Genomic DNA, 27,307 nt, shown 5'->3' with positions numbered 1-27,307 from the left:
TTTTGCCATATATTTTTTTCTCTTGTTCCTATTTTTTTTTTTTTTCTTCTGCCAGCGCAAATGCACTTGAAGTTCTGTCGTTGTTGTTGCTGTTGTTGTTGTTGCTGGTGCAGCAGGAAGCCGGAAGCCGTAGCCGAACCCAAACAGAGCGCGGAACTTCTTGCAAGTAAACTAAACTAAACTAAACTCAAACCGAACCGAACCAGAGCTGCAACTGGAGCTGGAGCTGTGTAGCCGAGTGAAGCAAACAACTTTTGCCTGCAGCACCTGTCCCCAAAGGAGCCACCGGCGAAGGGGCTGCCAAATGCAGGGGTAGAGCAACGGAGGCCGGGCCTAAACCAACAACGCCCACAGAAATTACTTATGTATATTATTGTTGTTGCTCGAAGGGAGTCGGGGGCCGAGGGTGGGCAGGTCGTGAAGTAGGTCATTAGGGGCGTTCTAGCTGTCCGCCCGCCGGGCTACTTGAATTATTAAATGTTTGTTCATAGAGAACATTTCCCAGGTCCTGCCAGTTGCAGCGACGTTGAAATGCTGAAAACTTTGCCCGAAAAAAAGAGGGAAAAAATACTAAAATAGAGACGTCGAGAATCAAAAACTCTCAACGGACTCTTAAATTCAGTTTGCCAGAATACCCTGTAAGTTGGCAGTAATGCTGGGGATATTTGCATTTTTATTTGAGATCTATAGAGCTTTCTAAGTGCCCTGCCCCTCTCTTTAGCTTTCTACAGTTCTTCAATTACTGCATACCGCCCTCAGCATTATTTATAGGATAACTGCTAGTCGAGCGCACTTGCCTACTTGTTGACTTGCAGCAATTGTAACCGAATTACAGCTCAATTGTACTCATATCTTACCAATCATTGGCCAAAACTTGAATCGAAGTCAACTTACCTGTGGAAAGGAGAAAGAATTCTTATTAGCAATTAGTTGAGCAAAAGTAATTGAAGTTAGTTTTAAATTACTCGGCTTTAAAACTTAAATACATAAAGAGCTGTTGATTGAGAGTAGAATTTTCAAGAATCTAAAGATCATATCTTAAGCATACACGATTTGAACAGATAAGTTTGGCTTTGGATGGGTTAAAAATAAGTTTATGATCGAATAATACTATATATGATGTAATAATAGTATGAATATGTATCAATATAATTATGTAATTAGCCTAAAATGTGATTTATAAATACTAATATAAAAACTTAATATAACTTAATATAAATAAATATATATAATTATCTTATAGCCCTATTCTAAATGCCCTTATCTTTTATATAGAATACGCTTCATAATAACTCCTAGAGCTGCCCTCTCACAGGGAATTTTTACAGCTAAACTCAGCCTCAACCTGCACTGCTCTCAGGTAAAATACCTGCTGCATTTATGCAAGGTAATTGTCTTTGGGCCTGGCACAACAGTTGTTTTTTTTTTCTCTCTCTTTTTTTAGGGTGGGCCATCCATATGCATATGAGCCGGCTGTGCCTGAGCCACTCGTGGCATTGGAATTGTCCAATAAAAATTAATTAGAGTTTGCATTTAATAAAGCCTGGAAACCATTGCGTTGCTAAGAAAATAGGGAACTACGCACAGACAGAGAGCACCACGAAAAATGCTAACCCAGTTTGACTGGCCCCAAAAAAGAAAAACCTGGCTCTGTGTCTAGCTACGAGAGCAGCTCTATCTCTCTCACTCTCTCTCTCTCTCTCTCTCTCTCTCTCTCTCTCTCTCTCTCTCTCTCTCTCTCTCTCCATGTTCCCTTTTCACTCTAGCTGTGGCTGAGTGTGCTGTGCACAATGTATTCACTAGAGCATCATCATAGATGCATCCACTCAGTCGTTGTTATATTGTTGCCAACACCCAACTTCCAACTCCCCAGCTCGCACTTTCTCTCTCTCTCCCTCTCTCTACCTCACTGACTTTCTCCCTCTCTGGCCCTATCTCTCGCTCTCTTTCTGCTCAGCTGCTCATAAAACTCACTCAAGTAAAAGTACGAATGGTTTTCGATATGAAATGCATGAAACTGACAGCCAAACATATTGCGCCGCATTTTTACCATACAACAACAGCAGTCGATGGGTAGGGGGAGGCACTACTCTCCTCCAGCACCATGCCCCACTTCAACCCCTTTTACACACTGTCTGACGAATGACTGTTGGTTGCCATTTGGCCATTGCCTACCTCCTGGCTCCTTGCTTTTCGCTGTGCACATTTCGTTTTTGATATGCGAGATATGAGCCTGAGCGCTGTTCCTATCAAGCACCTACCCCACCACCACCCTCAACCAGCAGCCCGCCAGCTCGCTCATAGCTGCGGACTGGGGCTATTTGGCATTGTTGAAGCTTGTTTTATGAAAAGGAATATACACAATATCCATATGCGACACACGCGCACCTCCCACACACACAGCCACACACACACCCACACTCGCATTTATATGCAGTTAACCCACTCAAGCAAATCCCAGCGCCCCCACCCCACCCACTACCCCAGCCTTATCATATCAAAATGCATATTGTACACTCGACAAGATACTCGCGCGCATTATATGAAACGTTCTTCTACCTCTCGCTCTTTATCTCTCCTCTCTCTCTTTATCTCTCCTTTTCTCATGATATGCAACTAGGCAGCTCGGCGATGGCTTGGTGGGGCGGTTGGTGGATGGCTGTGTGCCACTTATACCAGGTCAGCCTTTTATGTTGTATGCTTAAGAATGGGCATTAAGTTAAGTGGATGTATTCATATTAGCTGTTAACTAGGCTACGAGCTCTGCTAGCTTAGCTCACTCTTAGAGCCAACTTGTTGCTCAATAATGCTTGACGTGGACTGGGTTAATCGACTCTGTTATCGATAGGTATACGAAAGCTGTTCGATTAGTTTTTATTCAAGCTCTAGAAATTTCAGAAGACTTTTGTCAATTATGTTTTACTAAAGACGTAAGTAAATCTAATTCTTTAAGTATTCGATAATTATCGATAAATTACATAAATAAGATATATTTAATAGAGCTTAAGCTTATCTTAAAGAAAAGTATAATTAATATATTAAGAATATTTAAGTTTGTTATTGTTATCGATATATTTATCGATACACAAAAGACATATTCATAACATTACTTTATGTTTACACAATTAACAATTATCAAACAGTTATTATATGTAAATGTAAATTTCTTATGATTTCGTGATCGATAAGTTTATCGATATACTTGATATACATATTTAACAACTGTAAGGCATATTCTTAGAACACCTTATCGTACGTCGGAAAGAGTATTTGAAATTAAATAGTTTGTAGACGTTTTTGGTAGTTCATTAAGTTATCGATAATTGATCGATGCATATATTTGTGATATTTACCTGCTGGAATGGTTCGGCTCATGCGCAAAGGGCTCGGCATAGATATTACGCACCGGTGGCACGCGTCGCGGCAATGGCGGCGGCACTGGATTATAGCCATCCATAATTGTATCACAATCGGAGTACTTCATCGATTTCATAGTCATTTTGGTATCGAGTACGTTCACAGTTGTTCAGTACTTGATTCGTAGTTCGTTCGCAACACTTTTCTGTTAGTTTGTTTTGTTTTCGCTTTCGTTATATTTTGATTTGGGTAATTTATGATAATTTTACTTGAGTGCGATTTTATGATTACCGTAATTAATATTCGCCACTTTAGCAGTTCGTTTAGCAAGGAATTTCTCTGTTGGTGTTGTTGTTGTTGCTGTTGCTTGTTGTTGTTGTTTCGGTTATGCGTTCACAGAGTGCGCTGTCTCGCTCTACGTTTAGAGCGCGCCCCCGAACTGCTGCACGGCTCCAATGCTGGCCTGGGGGCGAGGGTTGTTCGAAATGTTGGCCCTTGGGCGGCGGTGGCGGGGCTCTGGCATCGCAGCCGCCGATGGGGCTTTTAATTGAATGCAAATATTCATTTACCTGCAATGCACGCTGTCTGTCTCTGTCACTCGCAGACGAAAGCACACACGCACGCACGCACGCACACAAACGCTCGCTCACGCTTTGTTCATGGCCTTCACATATTTTATTGGGCACTTGCAACAACAACACTGACAAAGCCGCGAACAACAGCAACTGCGTGCTGCCACAATGTGTTTACCTCGCTGCTACTTTCGATATTGGCCTGCGGAAAAGGATTAGAGGGAAATACAAATACATATAGATTGGGTACATTAAATAGAGCTGTCAAACAGTTGGCAACTTTGCGACCAGATTCCATTTGCACTTCACGTTTCAGTTCCGTTTCGTTTCACGCCCGCTTTAACACATTTGCGACAAATTTATTGATGGCTTTTCAACCAAGGCAACTCACAGAAGTTCTTGCACCGCATGGAGGTCTCGCATACGGTGGCTAAGTAAATGGCATTCAGCAAAATGAACTAGTTCCAGTTCAGTAAATGTTAGGTGAAAATTTATCACATTTGGCATTTAACTGTGTGACTGGAACTAGTTCTAATATAAATTAGAGAAAGAATATAATTTTGAAATAGAGCTAGTTCGCAAATGAACTAATAACTTAATTTTTCAATTTGAATTATATTTCCAATTAAAACTTGTGCTATCTATTTCTAATTATAAATAACATTTGTAGCCGGAACTAGTTCAAAAATGAACTGATTATGAATTTTACCTCGACTGAAGATTGTATACTAAACCAGCTAACAAAACTTCGTTTTCTACTTTTAAGTGAAGGTCACACAGTAGGCTGGAACTAGTTCCCAAATGAACAGCTAATGGATTTGCTTGTTCTTTTTGTTGATTAAACGAGCGTCAGGCAATGCCCAATACTCTGAGCTGTCAACTCGGAATTACTGCTCTACCATTACAAACAATGTACGACTTAACCTCACTTTAGTCCAACATAACCATACCTAACCTCACTTGGTTTTTACAAACGTCCATTTGCCTAAAATAGCAATTTATTTGCCTGTCATATCCTATCAAAATGGAACTCTTATATAAGCTGTATAGGTTTTGTTTCGACTTTATTTGATTTTATTCGATTTATATATATATTTATGTGCATGCATTCATTTATTAGAGTCTATCAAGACGTAACCGGCTCACAGCTAAAAACAAAACTCTTTTCCATTTCTGGTCGAGCAATTTAAAAATCAATAAATCTCAATAGCTGGCGCTGCGTTGGCAAATGCATCAATTAATGCAGCTTGCTCAACTGCAAATGCCAAAAGAATGGCAAATACCTTATGCGCCAGTAAAGATGCCCAAAATGGGATTATCTGCCACTTGTCCAAATGCTGCCACACACACACAAACACACAGAGTGTGTGAGAGAGAGTGTGTGTGAGATAGAGAGCTTCGATTAGAGGAGAACAGAGCCACACACACACACACACACAGACACTTATTTCCGGCTATTTTGCGGAGTGCAGCTATGTGAAATAATTTCGAGTATCGATTTTAATTTTTCGTTCTCAAACGCAGCTCGAGTCGAAATCATCGTTTTGCTTGCCCCAAAAGAATAAAGTAAATCCGCAGCAAATGGACGCATACAATTTTCGGATGTGTGTTTGTGTCTGTGTGTGTGTGTGTGCCACGCCCACCTGCGCCTTCTGCACTGCACAAACAATCACAATAAGTGTGTGCACCCGTATTTGTATCTGTATCTGAGTCGTATTTGTATCGGCATCTGTAAATGTATCTATAGCCGTAGCTATTGCTTTTCCTATTACAGTAGTTGTTGTTGTTGTTGTTGTTGTTGTTGTGGCTGCTGTGTTGCCTGTATCTATATGCCAAGTTAGCATCTCGCTTCTAGCCGTTTGCCCAACATATTTGTTACACTTGCTGCTGCTGCTGCCGCTGCTGGCATTCGGCTTGGCCTGCGAGCTGTTGTTGTTCTGTGTATCTGACGCTTGTATCTCTCTAATCACAAAATCCCACCCATGATGATGTACAACAACAGCAACACCAATATTCAAAGTCATCGTGTAATATTGAAAAAAAAAAGGAAGAAAAACAAAAAAAAAGGCAGAGAGTGAGGGAGAGAGAGAGAGAGAGACAAACTGAGCGCACTAGCCAATGGCAGCCAGCAGGATGAGGCGCATGGGGCTGGCAGTTTTTGTGGCCAGACGTAACGAAAGCCATTGCCAAACAATTTCAAATCTAATCCGTTATTGTGGTCGAAAAAAGCTAGTGTGTGTGTGTGTGTGCAAGAAACGGCGTAGCGCACATCTAGAGGATTTTCATTTCAAATTAAATTTATGAGATGGCAGAAAAATTGAATTACAAAACGTGGCGTGAAGCCAGCGCCGACAAAACCAAGTAGCTCCAGCGACACCTCAAATGAACCGCAAGTTATGGATACACGCTACAAGATACAAATACATCCGCTAGATACACACACACACACACACGCACACATAAACGCGCCGCAATTGAAGACCGCAAGTGTATATCGAACGCAGCTATGCAACTAATTTTCCATTAATCAAACGCACACAGGGGGCGGCCAATGTGGGCGTGCCACATTAATTAACACACACTATACACACACACACACACACACAGACGCACACCATGAGCTTGCATATATTCGCATCGCGTCACTTGCTGCCACAGCTGTTGGCTAACTAACAGAGCTACAAGATACATTTGTATCTTTCGGATACATTTGTATCTCTTGCTCTGTACGCTTTATCATCATCAACATAACAAATGAAAATAATTTCACGTTCATTAAAGCCAACACAAAAAAAAAGCATATATACACATATAAAAATATACATGTACATATGTATGTGTATGGAATTTCTCATCGATTTCGATTGCCTGGAAATATTTCAACAGGCGTCAGCAACAGCAACGCCAAATATTTCTGTCATGGTAATCACATAATTGCCACAGCCACAGCATCTTCGACTGGCAGCAGCTAAAAATTGTTATGAATTCAATTGACAAGTGCTAAAAGGAATTACGTTAATTGAAATTTTGACGATTGTCAGCAAGAAAACTTGACAGCCAATCGAAATTGTTAACAGTGTTTTGCCATAACTCGAGCGGCTGATGAGTTAATTGATGAGCTGCGTCTCTGCTGTGCCTGAGCTGGTAGCAGCAGCTAACTTGGCTTGTTTCTGTCTCCCTTTATCTCGCTCATTCATCTATATAGTTTATCTGGACATTGCCATCGTTTATATCTCACTTTTCCTTTTCTGATTTTATCTATATCATAGAGCAGAGAAGCTCTTCTTGGTTTCAGCCATTTGGCTTCGGCTTTGGCATCGTTTTGGTCAACATTCCTGCCCCCCACTGCAACAACCGTTCCTGTCGTGTCGCGGTTTTTGGGCCCAGGCATATCTAAAGATTTAGTGGCCACAAGCACGAAGCGCTTCACTTGGCTAACTCCACCTAAGCTAGTCATGGCCATACCCCATGCCAGATACTCCATGCCCATTCCATTTGCCATTTCCACTCCCATGCCCGCCTCTGCTCGGCAAGCTGTCATTAATCTCTGCCTGCGCTGCGGCTACCAGTTCGCTGCACTCCAGCCAAACGGCAACCTACGCAAAAAATGCAGCGCGAAAAGAAGGCATGCTTCAAGTCCGCGTGATGATAGCCGAGTCGAGCTGAGCTGAGCTGAGCTGAGCTGAGCTGAGAAGAAGAAGCAGCAGCAGCAGCAGCAGCAGCAGCAGCAGAGCAGGCCTGCAGTTGATGCTGCATGAGGAGCTGCTGCTGCTGCTGCTGCTCCTTAAATTTTGTTTTGTAGTGCAAATCATGTTCACGCCCCCCGCCTCCAAAACAAAAAGACAGCAACAACAAGAAACCACAACAGCTAGTAGAAGCAGAAAATATGTTGCCAAATGCTACCAAACGGGTTCGAAGCAGGTTTATGTTTGTCTCTAATACCCTGTAGGCAAGTGGTGCAGGCGAGGTAGGACTGAACATGTGTTTGGCATAGAATTGAATATTGAATGGGATTAACATCAAGTGATTTAGATTTTATAAAAAATATTTTTTATATATAATTTTATATTTAGATTTTTTAAGAAAATGATTATTTTATACATTGTTTTTAATATATTAATTTATTATTATTATAATTATTATAAATTTATATTTCTATTTATTTATTGATTTTTTTCTTTATTTATTATTATTATTTTTATTATTATTATTATTATTATTATTATTATTATTATTATTATTATTTTTTTTTTATTTTTTTTTTTTATTTTTTTTTTTTTCTTTTCTTTTATTTTTTTCTTATCCATGCCACACTAAAGTCTTGTGGAATAATAAATATAGAATCCATATTGAATTGAATTGAAACTGCACTTGAGGGATAACAAATGATCATCTCATATGTAGAGCTTTAATCAAGCTCTACCCAGCTTAGCACTCACTTTCACAATCTCACCCAAAATATAGTACTTAGAGCTACATCTTTCATACCTCTAAATTGAACTCCCCAATATCAGTTTCATTCAATTTTCACTCCACACCCACAGGGTATCTGCTGTGTCCAGCTCTTTCAAGCTAGTTGCTTCTTCTTCTTGTATTTTGGCGAAGCCAGTTTTAGGCAGTCGTTTGAAACAGGTTTCCATGGCCAGCCCGCGGCGACTCCCTGCGAATCCCTTCAACTACCTCCACCTCCTTCTCTACCCCTCCTCTCCCATTCGGCTACCGATCTTGACTCGCTCTGTTGCAAATGCAATTAAAATTCGATTCTTATAATATTTACGAACATCGACGAAAATAAAACAATTAAATGACGTTCAAATGCTGATTGTTTATAAATAAATTGCTGTTTAATGAATGGGATGACTCTGTCGCTGTATGTGTGCGTGTGTTTGTGTGTGGCATGCAACACATTTTCTTGCCGCACATTTGCCACAAATGTCAAAAATAATCATCATGAGCAACACGGCATTTCATTTGACATCAGACGCGGGCCCCCAACCCACTCAGACCCCGAACGCCAACCTCCAACTCAACCCCCAAGCACCCATCTGCCATGCTCAACATAAACGCCCCACTTCTCAGCTGCTTTGCTGGCGATCCCCCCACACCTAACCAGCCTTACCCAAAACATTTTTATGTGTGGATTTTATTTCTTGAGCCGTCTGCTTGTTATTGCTTTTGGAGAGCGACGAACGATGAACGATGAACGACGAGCGACGGAGCGGGGGCACGGGGGGTCGTGGGCCCGGGCCGCCGGCTAAACATTTTTCGGAAAAAATGTTTTCAGTTTTTATGAGTGGGAAGTGCATGCCGCGGCGCTCGGCAAGCTGCAGCCGAAGCTGCAAGATCTTGGGGTGCCTCGCTCCCTGCCTACCGTCCGCCCGTCACGCCTTGCCTTGTCTTGCCTTGTCTTGCCTTGCTTTGCCTTGCCAGCTCTTCGTTCAGTTCATATAAAATATGTTTTTCCAATTAGCGTTTATTTGGTTTTTCATTTTCTGTTTTATGTTATGCCTGATAAACAACAACAGCAACAACAACAACAGCAATTAAACCAGCAGCAGGCGCTGCTGCCGCTGCCTAACGGCCCAGCACAACACAAACAAACTGTGAACTGTTCCAACGAAAGTGTCGTCGAAGTTCATTCTGTGGCATGTGGCAGGGGCAGCGCCAGAGGAGAGCAAACACACACACATGGCATACTGCGGGGAGGGAAAGAGAGGGGGCGGAGAGTGGGTTCACAACAAGCAGCTGCATTGATTTGAGGCCAGCTAATTGGCCAGAAGAAGCTGAGAAAAATGTGATTTGAATATGAAGAAGATGATGAAGACGACGAACAAGAACCAGATCAAGAAAACCTGTTCGAAATGAAATGGGTTTCCTAGAAAATTGTCAGATCATGTTAAAGATTCGTATCCGAGTCCATTTGAAATAGATCAGCAGATTATATCTGATAGAACTCTGTACAGCAGAGGGAATCTATAGACCTATATGAAGAATTTATTCAATATTGATCTATATGGATCAAAGCTGATCTACAAAATCTTAGATGAGCTTAAGCCAATACAATTTATGGATGAGCTATGCTTAGGAAACGAAGATATCTATATAAAATGAAAGAAAATCTGCTCAAATTAATAGAAATTCCCAGGAATATTTTTAGATGATATTAAAAATTCATATCTGAGTCTAAAGTTTCTGTCAATGCATAGGAAACTTTCAGCTGAATGAAGATCCCTGAATCAAATATAAACATATCAATTCATATACAAATATCACAAAAGATCATAAAATGTAAATGAAAATAAAAACTTTATGGAGAATTGAGCTAAACGCATTAAGGTTTCCGGAATGTTTTCGGAAACAAAAATTGTAAGATTAAATTGATTAGCTTGAGATAACAATCAGTTGGCTGAATGCATGGCCGGGAGTACGGAATGTAGCAAGACCCTCGACAATGCTCTACCATACATATGTGCGTTCATTACATGATCTCTCTCTCTCTCTCTCTCTCTCTCTCTCTCTCTCTCTCTCTCTCACTGCTGTTTCCTCTGTGGAACTGCACATAAATTAACGCCCCTGTCATATGCAGGCGCATTTCAAGGTCTTGCCACAGTCTGAAAGACAAACAACCTGAGAAAGGGGGTTTCGGTCCAGGGTAGGGGCCGGCATCAGGCCCCCATTGCATAAGGTAGCTGCAAGGGAGGCGGAGCAGCGAGAAGGTGGCGAGGGTCTTAAGTATAACCGCAGGCTGCCGCACGCACGCGTTTCGCATCGGAATGAGAATGGGAATCAGAGTTTGCCGCTTGGCTCTGTGGCTGTAGCTGTAGCTGTGGCTCGACTCGGGTTCGCGGGATCTCGAGCTGCATTCACTTTTTGTTTAAATATTTTGCGTGCCTTGAGATTTATGCGATCTTTGCTGGTTGTCGTTGTTCTTCTTATATCTCAACTACGTAAATGTATGTACAAACATGTGTATGTATGTATGTATGCATGTATAGCTGTATGTAATTCTCACTCCGCTCGCTGCTCTCGAATGCGAATGCCTCATCTACTGCGTGGCATTTATTTGTCTTGAAAGTTTTATTGCTTTTAAATTTATGAGTTCTTGTCGCATGTTCCCCACCAGCGCAGACCAATTCGTAATGAAGATTAACGTAATAATGATGACGCTGACGATGATGATGATGATGATGATGATGATCAGTAACAGCAGCAACAGCAGCAACAGCCAAGAGGGGCTGCTCTTCGCACATGTCACTGAAAAAGTGTTCACACCTCCGAAATTATGAAGCCAGCTCCTAGTCGCCCGACACATGTGGCCAAGCGGCCTCAACTGTTGATTGACTGATGGTACGATTCGGTTAGGTTAGGGTCCCATGATAATTTAATGCATTGGTTAACACCTTTGGCCATCAATGGTTATTAGCTACGAATCTGTAGATATTTTAAAGTTCTTGAAAATATTTCCCCAGTCTTTGTCTTTGTTTGGAAGAGTCGGCGAGAGGTCTGCCACATCTAAAATTTGAGCAAAATCTATGGAGGTTTTATGGTTCGCAAAAGTCCAAAGATGGAAATAAGTATTTAATATAATTTAAATGCAATTTCTGCATAGCTTTAGGTCTATTCAGGTAGTAGCACAGATCGGAAAACGTATTTTTCCCAAGTTTATCACTAAATAGCTCTGTAAGAGAGATTATTAAATACTTCACCTCGTTTCAGTCATTAGCTCATCTTACGTTTAACTAAATTTAATGCCATGACTTTTGGGAATTCACAGGAAATTTGTTTTCCGCGCAAAGAGAGATTAAAGTCAATTAATAATAAAAACCACAAACATTTCATTCGACAAATCCCACGAGGGCAGCTTAAATGGCATATGCGTATAATTCCCTGGGAAATCAAAAGTAAATAGATAAAATAAAAGGAGAAGAAGAAGAGCGCGATGAATAAGAAGAGCTCTTAAAAATAAATCCATTTCAAGGGAAAAGAAAACATCTTGTCAAGAGTCAAAGTTTACATTTGCAGACGGCCTTAAACAGGTTGAAGCGCAACGATAACTTATCAGAGCTAGGCACACACCCTTGCACACACACATACACACACACACACACATGGTAAGCGGCATGCAAAAAAAAATTTAACGGTTCTTACAAAGGGCCGCCCGCAGTTATGAGATTTTTTTGTTTCTTTTTCTTTTTTTTTTTTTTGGATTTTGGGCTCAAGGGTTTGGGTAAACGACTCGTGTCTGCTGCTCGGCTATAAGATTAAAATCTTTGAAGGCATTTCATAAATATGAAAAATGGTGACTACTAACTAAAAAGCTCAAACACAAGAACAACAACAACAAGAATAGCTGCAACAATAAAGCTTGATAACAGCCTGCTAAGGGGGGGCAGCTCAAGTTCGTCGTATGTGTGTGTGTGGGTGTGTGTGTGTGTATAAGGGTGGGATGATGTTGCTAAAAATGTTAATATTTATTGAAAGCATCAAAACTTCAAATTGCTTAAGAGAGCAAGAAAAAGACTGACAGCGAGTGAGAGAGAGAGTGGGAGAGAGGGAGGGGAGGGGTGGAGTGGGAGTGGGAGTGGAAGGTTTGTATATGGAGCAAACAAGCGTCTGCTGCTGCTTCTTCTTCTTCTTCTTGTGTTTTATTACAACAAAAGAGTGCACAAGATTAACAAAAGAAGCAGAGCTAGAGAAATGATGTAGTCGAATGCTGAATACCCTAACAGAAGTCTATATGGTCTATGGTCTATGGTCTATGATACCCTAACAGAAGTCTACATGGTCTATGGTCTATGGTCTATGGTCTATGGTCTATGGTCTATTGATCTATTGTCAAGAGAAGTATTGAACATATATCTGATATATGTAGATGTACATAGAGTTAATAATTGAGCATAGGTTAACGGCATCTATTTAAATTCCCTACTCAAAACTGATTCATCAACCTAGATGCGTTTGCTCTCACAAAACTGTGTTTCCCCATCTATCACATCAGGCTACAGCTCATGAATATATATACATATATTTATATAAATATATATGTACATATATTGTATATACACACATGCATCTGTAATCTCTCATCTGCCGTGACAGAATTATAATACCCAACGCAGGCGTAGCAAATAAGAAAGAAAGTGAATAAAGTACGCGCAGCATAATAAAAAGTTAAGCTTACGCACACAAACACACACGCACACACACAGACACACGCACATATATGATAAAAGAGCAATTTGTTATTTAATGAAACTGAAAATGAAATAAGTCGACAATGCTGCAGGAAAAAAGCAAAGCAAAGATACACACAGTGAGTCGAAGAAGTAACTGCCAGATGCAAAGATACATCAAGTGAAGAGAGCGAAGCGTAGATGCGAGATGAAAAGCATTAATACACAGCGCATGCAAATGGCCAATGCACACATACACACACACACACACACATATGTGTCTTATTTGTGTGTGTCTAGAAGAGAAACTGCTTTGACTTCTGTGCACAAGAAGAGATTGCAGGCCACATATTACTTAAGGTCCAGGGCAAAGCCTAAGCAGCGACTGTCTGGGATTTTCGTGCCATTGATTGCTATCAACAACAACAACAACAACAGCAACAGCAACAGCAGCAGCAGCATGGACTACAACAACAAACACACACGACTCGTAAAAGCCAAGGCAAGCATGAGCATAGCGCCCAAAATGTATTTGTATCTTTGACATTAAGCGAACAAAAAGTTGAGCTAATAAAGCAACAGCAGCCGACGCGCACCACCCAGTCGCACCACCACCCAACAGCACCACTCCCGCAGCCCATGCCCATTTGTTGTCCACATTTCTCTTATTGTTGTTTAAGCAGCGCTAAGTGAAAAAAGTTGTTTTGTCAAAACATTCGAACAATTTTTGGTGTTTTTTTTTTTCTCGTTTATGTGTGTGTGTGTGTGTTTTTTTTCCTGGGAAGGACGGCGGCAGGACACGTTATGGCGCGCCGTAATCCTGAGAAAAGCAGATACCGCAAATGCTTGCGACTTTCGGGGGTGGGCGTGGCATGGAAAGCCCTAATCGAGGAATTTAAGGCAAATTTAAGAAGTATGAAACACATTTGTACAACTTTTTAAAAGCTACAAAACAAAACAAAAATGAAAAAGTTGAGCTTCGTTTTAATGGAAATAGATTGGGATAATCCAATGAAGTTTCTTGGGTAGCGTTACGGAGCAACAAATGGAGCTGGTTCGAGTTTCAATGAGTCATAAATGATGACTGAAGTTATCAAAAGTTTACTTTCCCTAAAGATACGATTGATGTACAGAGAATATATCGAGCTAGACGTGGCATTACTCTGAAATACGTTGTATGTTATCGAAACCCGATAAATGTTGAATAGGCGCTACAATGAGTTCGATGTGTAGCGAATCTATTAAATTAAATAAGATGCTATTCAGGACAGTTTTCACTTTTCAAATGTTATCGATATCATTATCGATAGTGAACTACATGCCTTACAAATTATTGATTACTAGAATTATTGATCTATAGAAATTATATCCTGAATAAGAAGCTGTTTATGTTAATATAAGTTGCTTCAGAAGTTATCGATATCATTATCGATACTCTATTCACTCTATATGCAATATGCGTGAAGTATTCAATTATAAAAATGTATAAAAGTTATAGTTTATTTTTAAGATATTTATCTGGACTGATTTGGGTATATATAAAATAGATATTGAATCAAGTTAAGAGTGTTTTTAATGCACTATCGATATCGATAGATCAGCTATACCAATTGATGTCTTTGTTAAACAGTCGAAATCAGATAGAGTCCAAAGAGTTTCAGCAATTCCTAAAACACTCCACTAGCTAATCAACAAACATACGACTATCTGATATTGCCGTTATTTTCTCTCTGTTTTTTATAGGCAAATGTTTCCATAAATGTTATTCGAAGTGACATGCTTGACCCATTCTCATTCCCATTCCCACTCCCATTCCCATTCCCATTGTATTTGCATAGAAATTGTAGTTTTTAGCTGCACATGAGGCACATCCTAAATTTTGCTTAATTTCATTGTCGTTTTATCGTCTATTTATGTTCGATGCTTAGTTGGCTGTGCAGTAAGTCATGAAATCGATAGGCCATTTGATGAGTTGATTGCTTTGATTGCCTCGACTCGGCGATTCAAGAGCTGGCCCATCAAATGGCTCGACAGCTTGTTAAACTATAACAAGTAACGGAGGGAGAGCAACAGCAACAACAACAACAACAACAGCAACATACAATGAGGAAGAAACTTCAAAACATGGTTGCATCTGCTCGGCCCACACCAAATTTGATCGTGTCATGCACAAAAGATGTAAAAACGAATGAAAAACCTTTATTCAATCCAACAATCACAATGACAAGAGAATTCGCCCCCACACAAATCGCAGACACATTTGTCGCTTCAGCAGTCACCAAATCGAGCTACAGCCGAAGGAAATTGTGGGGAGAAACTGAGTCGTATGAGCCGGGCAGGCAAAGAAAGTAACGTTACGTACGTTGCGCTTCAGCGGCCGCTGTAACAAGCCATTTGCCCGAACTGCTTAGCTAAGCCCCTGTTACCCTGGCAAAGATCAACGGTAGACCGCCTGGTAGGGAAATAAAACCCGCAGCCGAGCCACACACAACGCGCTGCTTAAGCTGGCAAGTATCTGGGAATCTGGGATCGGGTCGCTCATTTCTTGTTGTTGTTTTTTTTTTTTTTTTTTTTTTTTTTTGGGTATCGTGTGTTGCGAGTGGCTCGTTAACGTCGGCTCTGCCCGAGTTTCGAGAGGTGTTAAAAACCCAAACATAGTTGAAATAAAACTGCTGCTGCTGCTGTTGCTGTTGCTGTTGCTGCTTTGATCAGCTTATCAGCTGAAGAGATTGTTCAAGGTTTTGCATTTCAAATGAGGCAACAGATCAGCTACATGGGGCATGCCCCAAAGCCAACGAGATAAGACCAAACGATAAACTTTGATGCCACACATTTGCATGCCAAACGAGTGGCTAAAACGAAGCCGATCTGGAACTAGTTAGTAATGATTTAGACAGACTATCTAGAAAAATAAAAAAAAAACTTAACAGCAAATTCCTAATTGAAGCTAATAAACAAATTAAAATACTAAAAGCTTTGTTTAAGGAAACTTAACAAGAGCAAATTCGTTTAGCAAAGGTATGAGAAAAAGTGTGGAAAAGATTTCCTCGATGAAGACAAATGAAGAAAGATTCTTGAAAATCTTAGCTATAATATAATCTCTAGATCTTTGAATTTGCTTCAAATACTTCACTTCATTCTCAGCTAAAATACGATCTAGATCTTTGGAGAAGGCAGAACTGGTTATTATATCAAACGAAGACCTGTATTGTGCTCAAATTATTTGCTATCCCTCAACTACATATACATATATACAACTTCATGACAACCTCAATGATTATTGAATTCCATCGCTTCATAACTTCCACTGCAGCAATCCCAACTTTGACTGCAAAATATCTCTCATTGAATCTCAGCAGCTGCTCGATTTATGCTCTACTATATAGTCAAAGTTTATTGGCACATCCATCAGCAGGACGCTGGCTGCAAAACGTTTTACACATCATAAAGGCGTCAAGAGTGCCATAATAATTATCAGACGCATATGACTCGTACCACAGCAGCAGACCAAGAGCAACAGAGTCATTCCAAATGGTCTGGGCAGTGGTGGGGGGCAAACGTGGGGAATTATTAAAAACACAGACCCGAAAACTTGCTCATAAAATGTGCTGCATGGCAAATAAAACAACTTTTCGAATGCGAGAGAGAGAAAAAAAAAACCAAGAGCAGAAAAGAGGAAAAACTATTACAAACAAAGTGCTTTGGTTCATGTCGAGGGCAGTCCGCACAAAGCCGCGCAACCCCCTGGCAAACACACATATTTATATATATAAAAGTATATATATATATATAGTTATGCCTATACATACACACGCGCTCCCTTCCTCCGCCTGGCACCCCGGCCAAACAGCTGGCACGGGTGTTGATTGGCATGTTCGGCTGACTCTCGTGTGGCACTTGCCAGCGCAATTAGGCGGCCATTGCACTTGTCTAGGGTCCACAGCCCCCACTCTAACACCCTCCCCCTCTCTCTCCCTCCCTCTCTCTCTCTGTGTCTATCTTCACATACATATTGTAGATATACTCTTCATATCCATTTCTCGGATTGCTGTTGAAAATTTGATGGGTCGACAAAAGAGCAGCAGCCGCAGCCACAGACAACGTTGCTTCTTCATTAGCAAATGCATTCTAATAAGTGTGGCACCAGCTCGGCCAGCCTCTCCACTACTGCTGCTACTTCCTCTTCTTCTTATTATTATTATTATTATGATTATTCATTTTCTGCAAGTGCTTCTTATGTTTCGTCAAGAGCTCAACTAACTAGGCCAGAAACTTGAATCTACATATAGTTTTCTTTTAAGATATTACATACAAAATCAAATAAAAAGCATCGACTAAAAATACTGTCAAGTATATATACTGACAGCTATAAGCATTTTTTTTCATGTTTAAGATTAAATTATGTAAAATACTACAAATATACCAAAAATACCAAAAGAAATACTCTGATCTGAACTAGCAAATTTTACTGCTTCTAGCTTAATCGTTATTAAAATATATACAAATGTTATTTAAGTATTTTTGGTATTTATTAATAAAATATAAAATACTGAAATTACTATAAATACTCTTTTGTATTTTTAATAAATAAAAAATACTGAAAATACTAGAAATGAATGCATATAATATCATACATGCTTATATATGTTGGTATTTCTAGTATTTAAATATTATATATATAATATAAGCATATTTATTGCAGATAGTATTGAGAGAATAACAGAGCTTTATCAAAAATACTAATAAATATTTTCAACACTTTATTTGGCAACTGAAAAACTTTTAAAGCTTACATACTTTTTGTTTGGTATTTTTCGCTTTTGGTATTTTTGCATGTAATTCGAACTGCAAATGAAACATTTTGTCAAGTTATTGAACTTCCGAGTCTGAATCTCAGTCAACAAAGCTGTGAATGGTGGAGAGGCAAATGCCAGCAGATGCTTATGTCAATATGTGAGGCGCACACACAGAGAAAGAGAAAGAGAGGGGGAGAGAGTGTGTGTGTGTGAGTGAGAGAGGCAGAGCGACATCTATTGCAATTTCTATTTGAGCTTGTGCTTAAGCATTTTATTTGCATTTTGCCTAGCAATGAATGAAAATTTGTACACACATGCAAATTGGCTGGCGCGAAAGAGAAAGAGGGTGAAGGAGAGAGGGAGAGCGAGAGAGAGGGAGAAGGAGATCAAGACAGATAGAGACGGCAGATAGAAGAGGTTGAGGCCGGGCATAAGGAACTCCAAGCTGACAGGCCAAAATGACAAACTGGCTGGCAGTGCGACGTTGCCAACGTGACAACGGCAACAATAATTGGCATAGCGCCAGCTATTCAGCTCCATTGATGAAAAGCGGCCGAGAGATACAGATGCAGCTATAGCTATAGCTATAGCCAGATACAAATACAGTGATACACAGATAGAGATAGAGATCCAGCGACGCAACTCATTCGGTTGCGTTTTAAATTTAGCTACATGAATTTCCGCCGCAACTTTTCTACTTTTTGGATTTTTATTTTCTTTAGTTTTATTTCATTTTCTCTCTTTCTCTCTCTCTCTCTCTCTTTCGCTGTCTCCTCTTATGTTTACCAAAATATATACATATATAAATAAAAGCAAATGAAGTGAAATATTTTGTCGACTTCCGCTCGTAATCACCAATTAGTAATGCCACACTGACAAATATGCCAACAAAAAGGAAAAGTTTTGAAAGCGTTTGACGCTGAGGACGGAGGACGGTGGGTGGAGAGTGGAGGGTGGAGGATGGAGGGCTGTGGACCTTTGATATATGATTTCTAATAAATTGCTGCGGCCCACAGCAACGTATCTTGCAAATGGGCCAACAGTTGGGTCACACTTGCAAGCGTTCGTCATTAGTCAAAGATACATTCAAATTCAGCAAGCATGGCTACACAGATACACAGATACATACGCTGTACAGCTGCAGATACTTAGATACTTAGCTACTTAGATACATTCGGCTGGGACTACTGCCGCAGCTTGCGCGCCTTCTCAAATCTAGCAAATCGAAGTGTATCCAATGGAACGCGCTGCGCCCTGGGGACCAATTTGCAGGCGACGCAATAAAAATCTATCTGTGTGAGAATGTATCTGTATCTGCCTTTGTGTGTGTGTGTGTGCGTGTATATTTGTATCATTTTGGCTGGCTTGAGAAAATGGCCAAAAAATTAAATAAAAATAGCTAAAATGGCCGCCGCCACAGGCCCTGGCACGCCTCCGCTCCGCCACGCCCTAACTCCTCTTCTATTGTCTTTGTTTTCTGTTTGGGCTATTTGCGTGCTTTCCGTTTGGCTGATTCTTTGGCTTCGCACGTTCTATTTTTTTTTCGTTTTTTCGCTTTTGGCATTGGGTTTGAGTTTAGCGGCTTTTGCGGCTTTTCGATTTTGGCCAATGAATGAAACGCGCCGCTGACCATTTGCCAATCAATCGATTCGATAGCCGCTAAAAACAGCTACAGCAGCAGCAACAACAACAACGAGTTCTTAAGCACAATGGCCTTCCCCCAAATACAAGACCCCGCCCCGCCCACAGCGCCCCTAGTTTGTTTGCTTTTTTTTTTCACTCTCTCCTTCTACTTCTTTCATTCGCATAGATCAAAGCGTTGCGAATGCAAAGCGCTTGAGAAATGCGTTCAAGTATGAGTGTGCGTATGTGTGTGTGTGTGTGTGTGTGTCAGGGTGTGCGTGTGTGTCTCATTTCTTTTGATTCTCGAGTGGGTGCGCAGAGGTGACGACTGTCTGAACTATAATACTTTTACCCGCCCCTCCACAGCAACTCGTTCCCCTCGCCCACTCACCCTCTCGCCCTCTCGCCCTCTCTCCTTCAGACAGTTTTCATTGGATTTTAATGCTCGCGCCACGGTTTCCAGCCGATGCGCTGGCATTGGAGGAGCATCAAGTGTTGCTCCAGTTGAGGTCGATGCATAATGCCTAACCTAACACCACTCGCCTTAATTTCCCGACCCCAAACGTGGCCAATAAAAATGTTTTACACAAATGAAACACAACTTGCGTGTTTTATAATTCGAATATTTAAATCTTTGGCTATTTATGATTTTTAGACATTTCTCTCTCCCTCTCTCTCTCTCTCTCTCTCTGTCTCTCTCTAGATATACATATATACTTATAATGGATGTTCAACATTTCCAGCATTTACTGTATAAACAAATTTGTTGGTGCCGAGTGATGGCTAATTGGCCGTGGATTGATTGCTCACTGATTGATGTCACAGTTATAACTAGCTGCGAGTCTTTAGTCTTTCACTGCTAAGTGCGTAGAATAAGTGACAGATCCAATTGCTTAGAGAAGTCTATTAACATTTTCATTTGTATACTCGCTCATGAGCCGCAATGGAGTACATTGGCTTTACTCCTTCCTGACTGACAAAGAGATCGGCATTGTAGATTCGGAATTTGTATCTATGCATCAATATCTATCTATCTATCCATCTAAGCATCAATATCATAGAGTAATTTGATTTTACAATTCATTCTATACTCCTATAAAATGTTGGGCTTGCTACCTGAGAGATTTTAATTGAGTTCTTAAGCAGGATGAGTGTCTCTATATACTAAATAGATTTATACCAAATAGAAGTCAAGTTCTTCAGCTAAAGGCTTTAGTCCAGATGCTCTTGCTAAACCAGGGGCAAATAGAACTCGTAGCTCCCGATTCTTTTTTTTTTTTTTTTTTTTTTTTATGTATGTAGACATTATCAATAGATATTTATCTACCTAGTTTCCATATATAATATTTCACAACTAATATTTCGCTTAAATTTCTCAACTTTTCCTCATTAGTTTACTTTTATTGTGCTTGAAATTGTTGTTTCATAAATTAAAATAATTAAGTGCATTTACTTTGCCCATTAAAAATTAATTACAGAAGCATTTTAATGAGAGAATGAAATTATTAAATTGCCGAAATCAATTGCTGCAAGTGACAAATCGCATGCCAGTCACACGCACACACACTTATACACACACACACACACGCTGGGAAGACGTTGTCGATACGCTTTGCTGTCTTTGCCAGCAGAAGCCGCAATGCCAAAAACTGAACGCAAATTTCTTGTAATGTCTTTGCGGTTGTTGTCAGTTGTTTGTAGCTTGATTGTTGTTGTTGTTGTTGTTGTTGTTGTTGCTGCTCCACGCATATTAATGAAAATCGTTTAAGTGCCTCTGTGGAGTGGGTGTAGCGGCTGTTGCCTGTAGTCTAGAGAAACGTAAAGTGTGTGTGTGTGTGTGTGTGTGTGTGTGTTTGTGTGAGGCATGCCGCATGCGGCACGCGCGCATAAATATCAGCAGACAACAAGCAGCAGCAACAGCAGCAGCAAAGCAATTGGCAATTCGGTTTGTAGCTGAAGAACACTCAATGAAAATTAAAGCAATTTCCTGTGCCAATTTTAAAAAGAAGAAACTAAATGAAAATAAAATGACAGCGACAGAGACAGAGATGCCAACAGCGGCAGGGAGAAAGAGACAGAGAGAGAGGGAGAGAGGGAGAGAGCAGTACGCAAAATCAACAAGAAGAAGAAATGCACGAATTTGTCAACTGGGAAGCCGCCATTCATAGATATTTAATTAGCAAACAGAGTGTGATAGACAGATAGAGAGAGAGAGAGAAAGAGAGAGAGTGAGAGCGAGAGGGCGAGAGGGAGATGGCAATGTAAATTGGCAATAATCTGAAAGGCAGTGCACTGCAGTCCCTGGCGACGTCGAGAGGCAACAAAGTAAATGAAGATGAGCACTTCCTGCAACAAAAGCGACAACAACAGCAACAACAACAACAAGCAGAAACAGCCGCCGCAGCATCCACAGAGCAAGCCAGCGAGACAGAGGGAGAGAGGTAGACAGCGAGCGTGTGAGTGAGCGAGAGGAGCAGGGAGTGAGCGAGCGAGCAGGCAAAGGCAGCTAAAGATACGAGCACATTTTTAATCGAGTGCAACATCATGAATGGCAGAAGCCGCCGTCAGTTTTGTTTGTTTGCACAGAGTGTATGTGTGTGTGTGTGTGTGTGTGTGTGTGTGTGTGTGTATCTTTTATACGAATGAGTTAAATGCTACGCTCGAGTTGAGTGAGTGATGCATCCCAGGGCGCATCCGTAAGATAAACAGGCGCAGCACGCAACGTTTAACTTTTAATTTGCAGCTGCACAGTTCAATGTGTGTGTGTGTGTGTGTGTGTGTATGTGCGTGTCTTATGCTCCATTGTGGGTGCCTTACACCACCGCACACCGCACACAAAGGTCATGGACATGCGACGTTGCACAAATTTAATGCTTAAAATCATTAAGAAACATTTCGCAGTTACGTGCAAAATATATAGAAAGAAGAAGAACAAGATGAACAAGAAGACAACATGGGCAAAGAACAGCAAACATAGTTTAAACATAAAATACCCTAGAAGACATAGACAATTAGATAGATATAGAAAAATATCATTATATTGTATATACATATTTTATAATGATAATATTATTTTATCTGCATAAACAAATCAATTTTTATGAATTGTAGAATTGCCTCTATGTTTCCTTAAATCTTATAAAATATATTTTTCTTTATATACTTTATTTTCGTTAAGAATTTTATCTTTTACTTGAATTTAATTTTTTAAATTTATTTATTTACAGAATTTGTTGAATTTATTTATTTATAGAATTTGTTTAATTTATTAATTTATTGAATTACTTCAGCTCTTCAATAATGTATACAAGTCTTTAATAAATGAAATCCTAAGTGTTTACTAATTATCTAAGATATTGAAAAAAATAGACTCAAATATATTTTTATTTATATTTTTTTTTTTAATATTGAAAAAACAGACTCAAATATATTTTTATTTTTATATTTAATTTCATTATATATATATTTTTTTTTATATATTGAAAAAATACAGACTCGAATATATTTTTATTATTATTTTTTAAATATTGAAAAACAGACTCGAATATATTTTTATTAATTTTTTAAACTTATATATAATCAAACTCAAGCGAAGAACACTCCATCTCTCCCTCTCTCTCTCGCACTGTTTCTGTCTCTTGCACACTCTCTCTCTCTCTCTATTGGTATTACATTGCGCAGCTCAAGTGCATCATACCCGCTGCAAACGGTTTGATTTGATTATGAAACAGGAAGCAGCAGGAGCTGTTTTTCTGGGCGCGTCGCCAGTTTGTCTGCCAGAAGTTGTTGTTGCGCCCACGGGCCCAAAAAACACATCAACAACAACAGCAACAACAAGCAACGAACAACTCAAAAATAATGCAGAGAATTGTGTTCAATTAAGCGCACTAGATGACAAAACTTTTACAGTTGCCTGAGAAGTGTATAATGAACATAGAGAGAGACTGAGAGTGAGACAAAGAAAGAGAGATAGTCAATTAAATGAAGAGATTTTGGAGTTGGCACTTAGTTAGATCACAAATTTGGGAAGTCTTACAGATTCAGATTCAGACTACTTAAAAGGGGCAGTCAAAACTCTATCTATCTCTTTCCCTATCTCTACTCAATTCGAGTTGAAATGTTAATAAATTTGAAATATTTCTAAATGTTTCTATAATTTCCAAGTCTAATCAATTAGTTAATGCATGATTTACTTCAATGCTTATCTGCAGCTCTTCTTCAATTCCCATCAATAGATTAATTATAATTATTTTCATGTTTTATTGCCCATGGCTTGAGTGCTGCTTTATAGCTATTTTAATATTCTTTTTATTATTTTTCACAAAATATTTATTAGTTGTTTTTTTTTCTTTTTTTTTTTCTTTTTGTTCTTGGGTCTATGGCCTCTTGAAGTGCGTGTGCTTATCTTAAACTGAAAGCTTGTTAGAGATTAAGAGCGCTGTCTGTGAGCAGCTTCAGAGTATCTTTTGCCTTCAAGTTTATCATAGAACGCAAATACAAAGGGAGAAGGGGAGAGTGTGTGATAGAGACAGATCACTCTCAAGAACTGGGCCAGCCGTTGTCTTGGCGAGCAATTCGATTGAAGAATTTGCATTCAGTTGAATATCAACCGAATGACACTTCATATCCATGCGATTGCAAATGTGTGTGTGTATGTGTGCGCAGACACTTCTGGCTACTATTTGGCATAAGGAGGCCAAGCGGAAGACCTCGAGCTGAACAATTTCAAAATGATTTAACTTGCCCAACACTTAAGCAGCTCTCTCATAAAAAGCTAAAGAGAGAGAGAGAGAGAGAGAGAGAGACAGAGAGAGAGAGAGATAGATGTATGAAAACAAAGTCAAATCGAATGCGAAATGAATGTGCGTGGCCCGCAGCAACAGATTGGATGATTGCTGATGGGAGGGTGGAAGAGTGGAGGGATGGCGGGGCTGGTGTCCAAGGGGAACCACTGACTTGACTTGGCTCGTCTGGGTTACACATATTTTCTTCTTCAAAAATAAAACTATATCAATTTGGGGTATGCACGAGCTGCTTGCTCTACGCAATTGAAGCCAATTGAAGCTAATCATTTGCTATTTAAATACGGGACGACAGTCCACTGCACAGATACAGATACAGAAATGAAAGCTACAGATATAGATATATGGATATAGATACGGATACAAATGCAGTCAAGCTTAAACAATGCACAAAAACGAAAAACATAAAAAGTTCAACTTGCAATTGCCCAAAAATACAATCAAGACAAAAGAGCAGAGGCAGTGGATGAGTGAGGGAGTGGGAGAGGGAGGCTGAGGGGGGTAGCGTGGAGCACCCACATAAGAGTGCAACGTGCTCAACAATCACAACAATAACAAGCGTCGAGCTCTTTGTTTTTGTTTTTGTTTTTATCTCCCCTACACACTTCAGCCTAACGAGAGGAAGTGAGAGAAATGCGAGCGCCCTTTGTGGCTGATCTGGCTGTAGGTGTTGTGAATTGCCAGGCACTTGTGCCAGTGTTGCAAATGCTCAGAATGAGAGTCCCTGAGCAGGCATGAGTGCTCGAGTCGAGACTGCCTGACTAGCAGTTACCACGTACGTAGCAAAGAGTTGATATTTCACAACTGAGGGAGAAAAGGACGAGATAACAGAGAGAGAGAGAGAGAGAGAGAGAGAGAGAGAGAGAGAGAGAGAGAAAGAGAGAGACAGTTTGGCATTGTGAAAGGCAGCAAATATCTATGATAATAAAATCGATAACATTATAGTCAAGTATCGATAGTTGATCAAATTCAATTTATCGATTTTATTCTAGCGATTGCATTCATAATATATACATGTATATTCATATAAGCGCATGCACTTTAATTATGAATAGAATTTGCCAAAGCTGGAACAATTACTCCTCAACTGTTTTCCAACACTGTTTGCTGACCCTTGGGCCAAACGTTGATTTCCTCTTGACTGGCTTGGCATTTTATTTGGGTTATACTATTCCGTTGGCCATTGCCAAAAACATTTCACATTCTATGCAGTTGACCCCATTTTGATGCAAGTCAAAAAGCGGCCACGCCCCCACCCTAGCCCCCGGCAGAAGCAGCCAGCAGCCACAAAGTATGCATGGAACGGGGCCAAACGTTAAATTATATTTTATGTGCAAATTATTTAAGTTTGTGCGCAAGTTTTTGGCAAAATAGGAACATTAAGAGAAGATATATACACACATACACATACACATTTACACATACATGTTCATACATATAGAGCAGTCATTATTTGAATGAGCATTTTGCATAGTTTCTTGGCCAACGGCCATCAATGCCAAACAAAGCCATTAACATAAGCAAGGACAATGCATCAGCGACAAGGGAAAGAGAGAGTGAAAGAGAGAGCGAGTCTGTATGTGTGTGTGTGTGTGTGTAGGAGAAAGAGTTGAAAAGTTTGAGTTCGAGCTAGGATGTCATTTGGCAATTGGCATTTGGCGTTGATTTTTTTTTTTTTCTTTTTCTTTCAATTGAAGTAAGAAAAGTGGGCGTCGCCACGCGCTCAGCATGCATTGATGCGTTTGCATTTTCTATAATAATGTTTTTTCTGTTCTTTACAGTTTTTTTTTCTTCAATTCTTTTTTTTTTTATTTGGTTTTGTTCATGCGAAAAGTTTTCAATTGCTCTGGCGTCACTTTTTGATTGCTTTGATGTGTTTTTCTCGCACATTTCCCAAGCCTCAATTCATGACAAAAGTTTGCGCCGAGCCAAGGATGCCAAAGGATGTGCAGCAGGACACAAAAGCTGAGCGCAACTTTCGCTTTGATTTTCAAATATCACACACACACACACACACACACACACTCATGCATACATTCATACATATTTTTTATATGTATACAGATTTATATAGCTAAAGAGATGTGTGCAGTTTTGCATAGAACTATCTTATACTCTGTCTCTCTCTCTCTCTCTTTCTCTATTTGTAGGTAGGAAACACTTTGATTGGCTTGGCAGAAAAATGAAAGTTTTTTATATTTGCCAAACACAATTTTCGCAATTTTCTTTTACTAAGTTCAATAATAATGTCGTAATTTGCTCAAAATTTATAAATAATTGAGCCGTTTTTTTTTTTTTAAATTATTTATTTTTAGTTATTTACTTTGCTTCAACTCAAACTCTAATTTAAAATAATAAAATAAAAACCTAATCAAAAGCTTAAAGTGCCTTGGAATTTAAAGCTGCTTGAGCTTTGATTTATTTCATATTTGTTTTATATTTTGTTCTCAAAAAGGAAGCAAGTATATTGGTTTTTAATGCAAACTAATTGAAGTATGGAATATTTAATCGGGCTTAGCCTGAACCGATCAAATATCGATATTTTCTCGATACGCCCACGCTGAATGAGTGTCTGGCAGTCGGTAAAACCCAACAAATATAGTATTTGTTTATTTCCTAGTTGGCAAATTGTGGTGCTCGCGGCCGTGGACTCTTTACTATCCATATATATATATATATTGGTTATATATTGTATTATATATGTATATATATTTATTTGTATATATATTTTAAATACTATTTTCCTTTCTATATGCATTTGTTGGCCGGAAAATGTGTGCGTCTGTACGGAAATTGCATTTTTTCTATTTTATTTCGCCCAAGCAATTCAAAGTTCAGTTTTTTCTTTTTTTTTTGCCTGTTGGGAAGTTTTTCCTATCTGTTTTTGTTTTTGTTATTTGCCAGTTTTTCGTTTTTTTATTATTTTTTTATTTATTTATTTATTTTATTTTTTTTTTCATTTTCAGTTTGGCTTTTCTTTCTCG

General features: G+C 39.5%; 1 protein-coding gene across 9 annotated transcripts in view; it reads right to left on the bottom strand.

The window, feature by feature from the left end:
• The window catches only part of Ten-a (Teneurin-a transmembrane protein), a 308,074-nt gene that overhangs the window by 139,838 nt on the left and 140,929 nt on the right, over window positions 1-27,307 (bottom strand). For 2 of the 9 annotated variants that reach the window (XM_089474234.1, XM_089474233.1), the window contains one exon: window positions 3,354-4,131. The exons of the other annotated variants lie outside the window; for them this stretch is intronic. In XM_089474234.1, coding sequence (XP_089330360.1) covers window positions 3,354-3,499 — 146 coding nt within the window. In that variant the 5' untranslated portion in view covers window positions 3,500-4,131. The remainder of the gene's footprint in view (window positions 1-3,353; window positions 4,132-27,307) is intronic. 9 annotated transcript variants of the gene reach the window in all.

This window comes from Drosophila arizonae, chromosome X (genome assembly GCF_054131065.1).
Source record: "Drosophila arizonae isolate 15081-1271.41 chromosome X, UAZ_ARI_1.0, whole genome shotgun sequence".
In the NCBI taxonomy this organism is placed as follows: Eukaryota; Metazoa; Arthropoda; class Insecta; order Diptera; family Drosophilidae; genus Drosophila; species Drosophila arizonae.
This window is presented reverse-complemented; position numbering and strand designations above follow the sequence as displayed.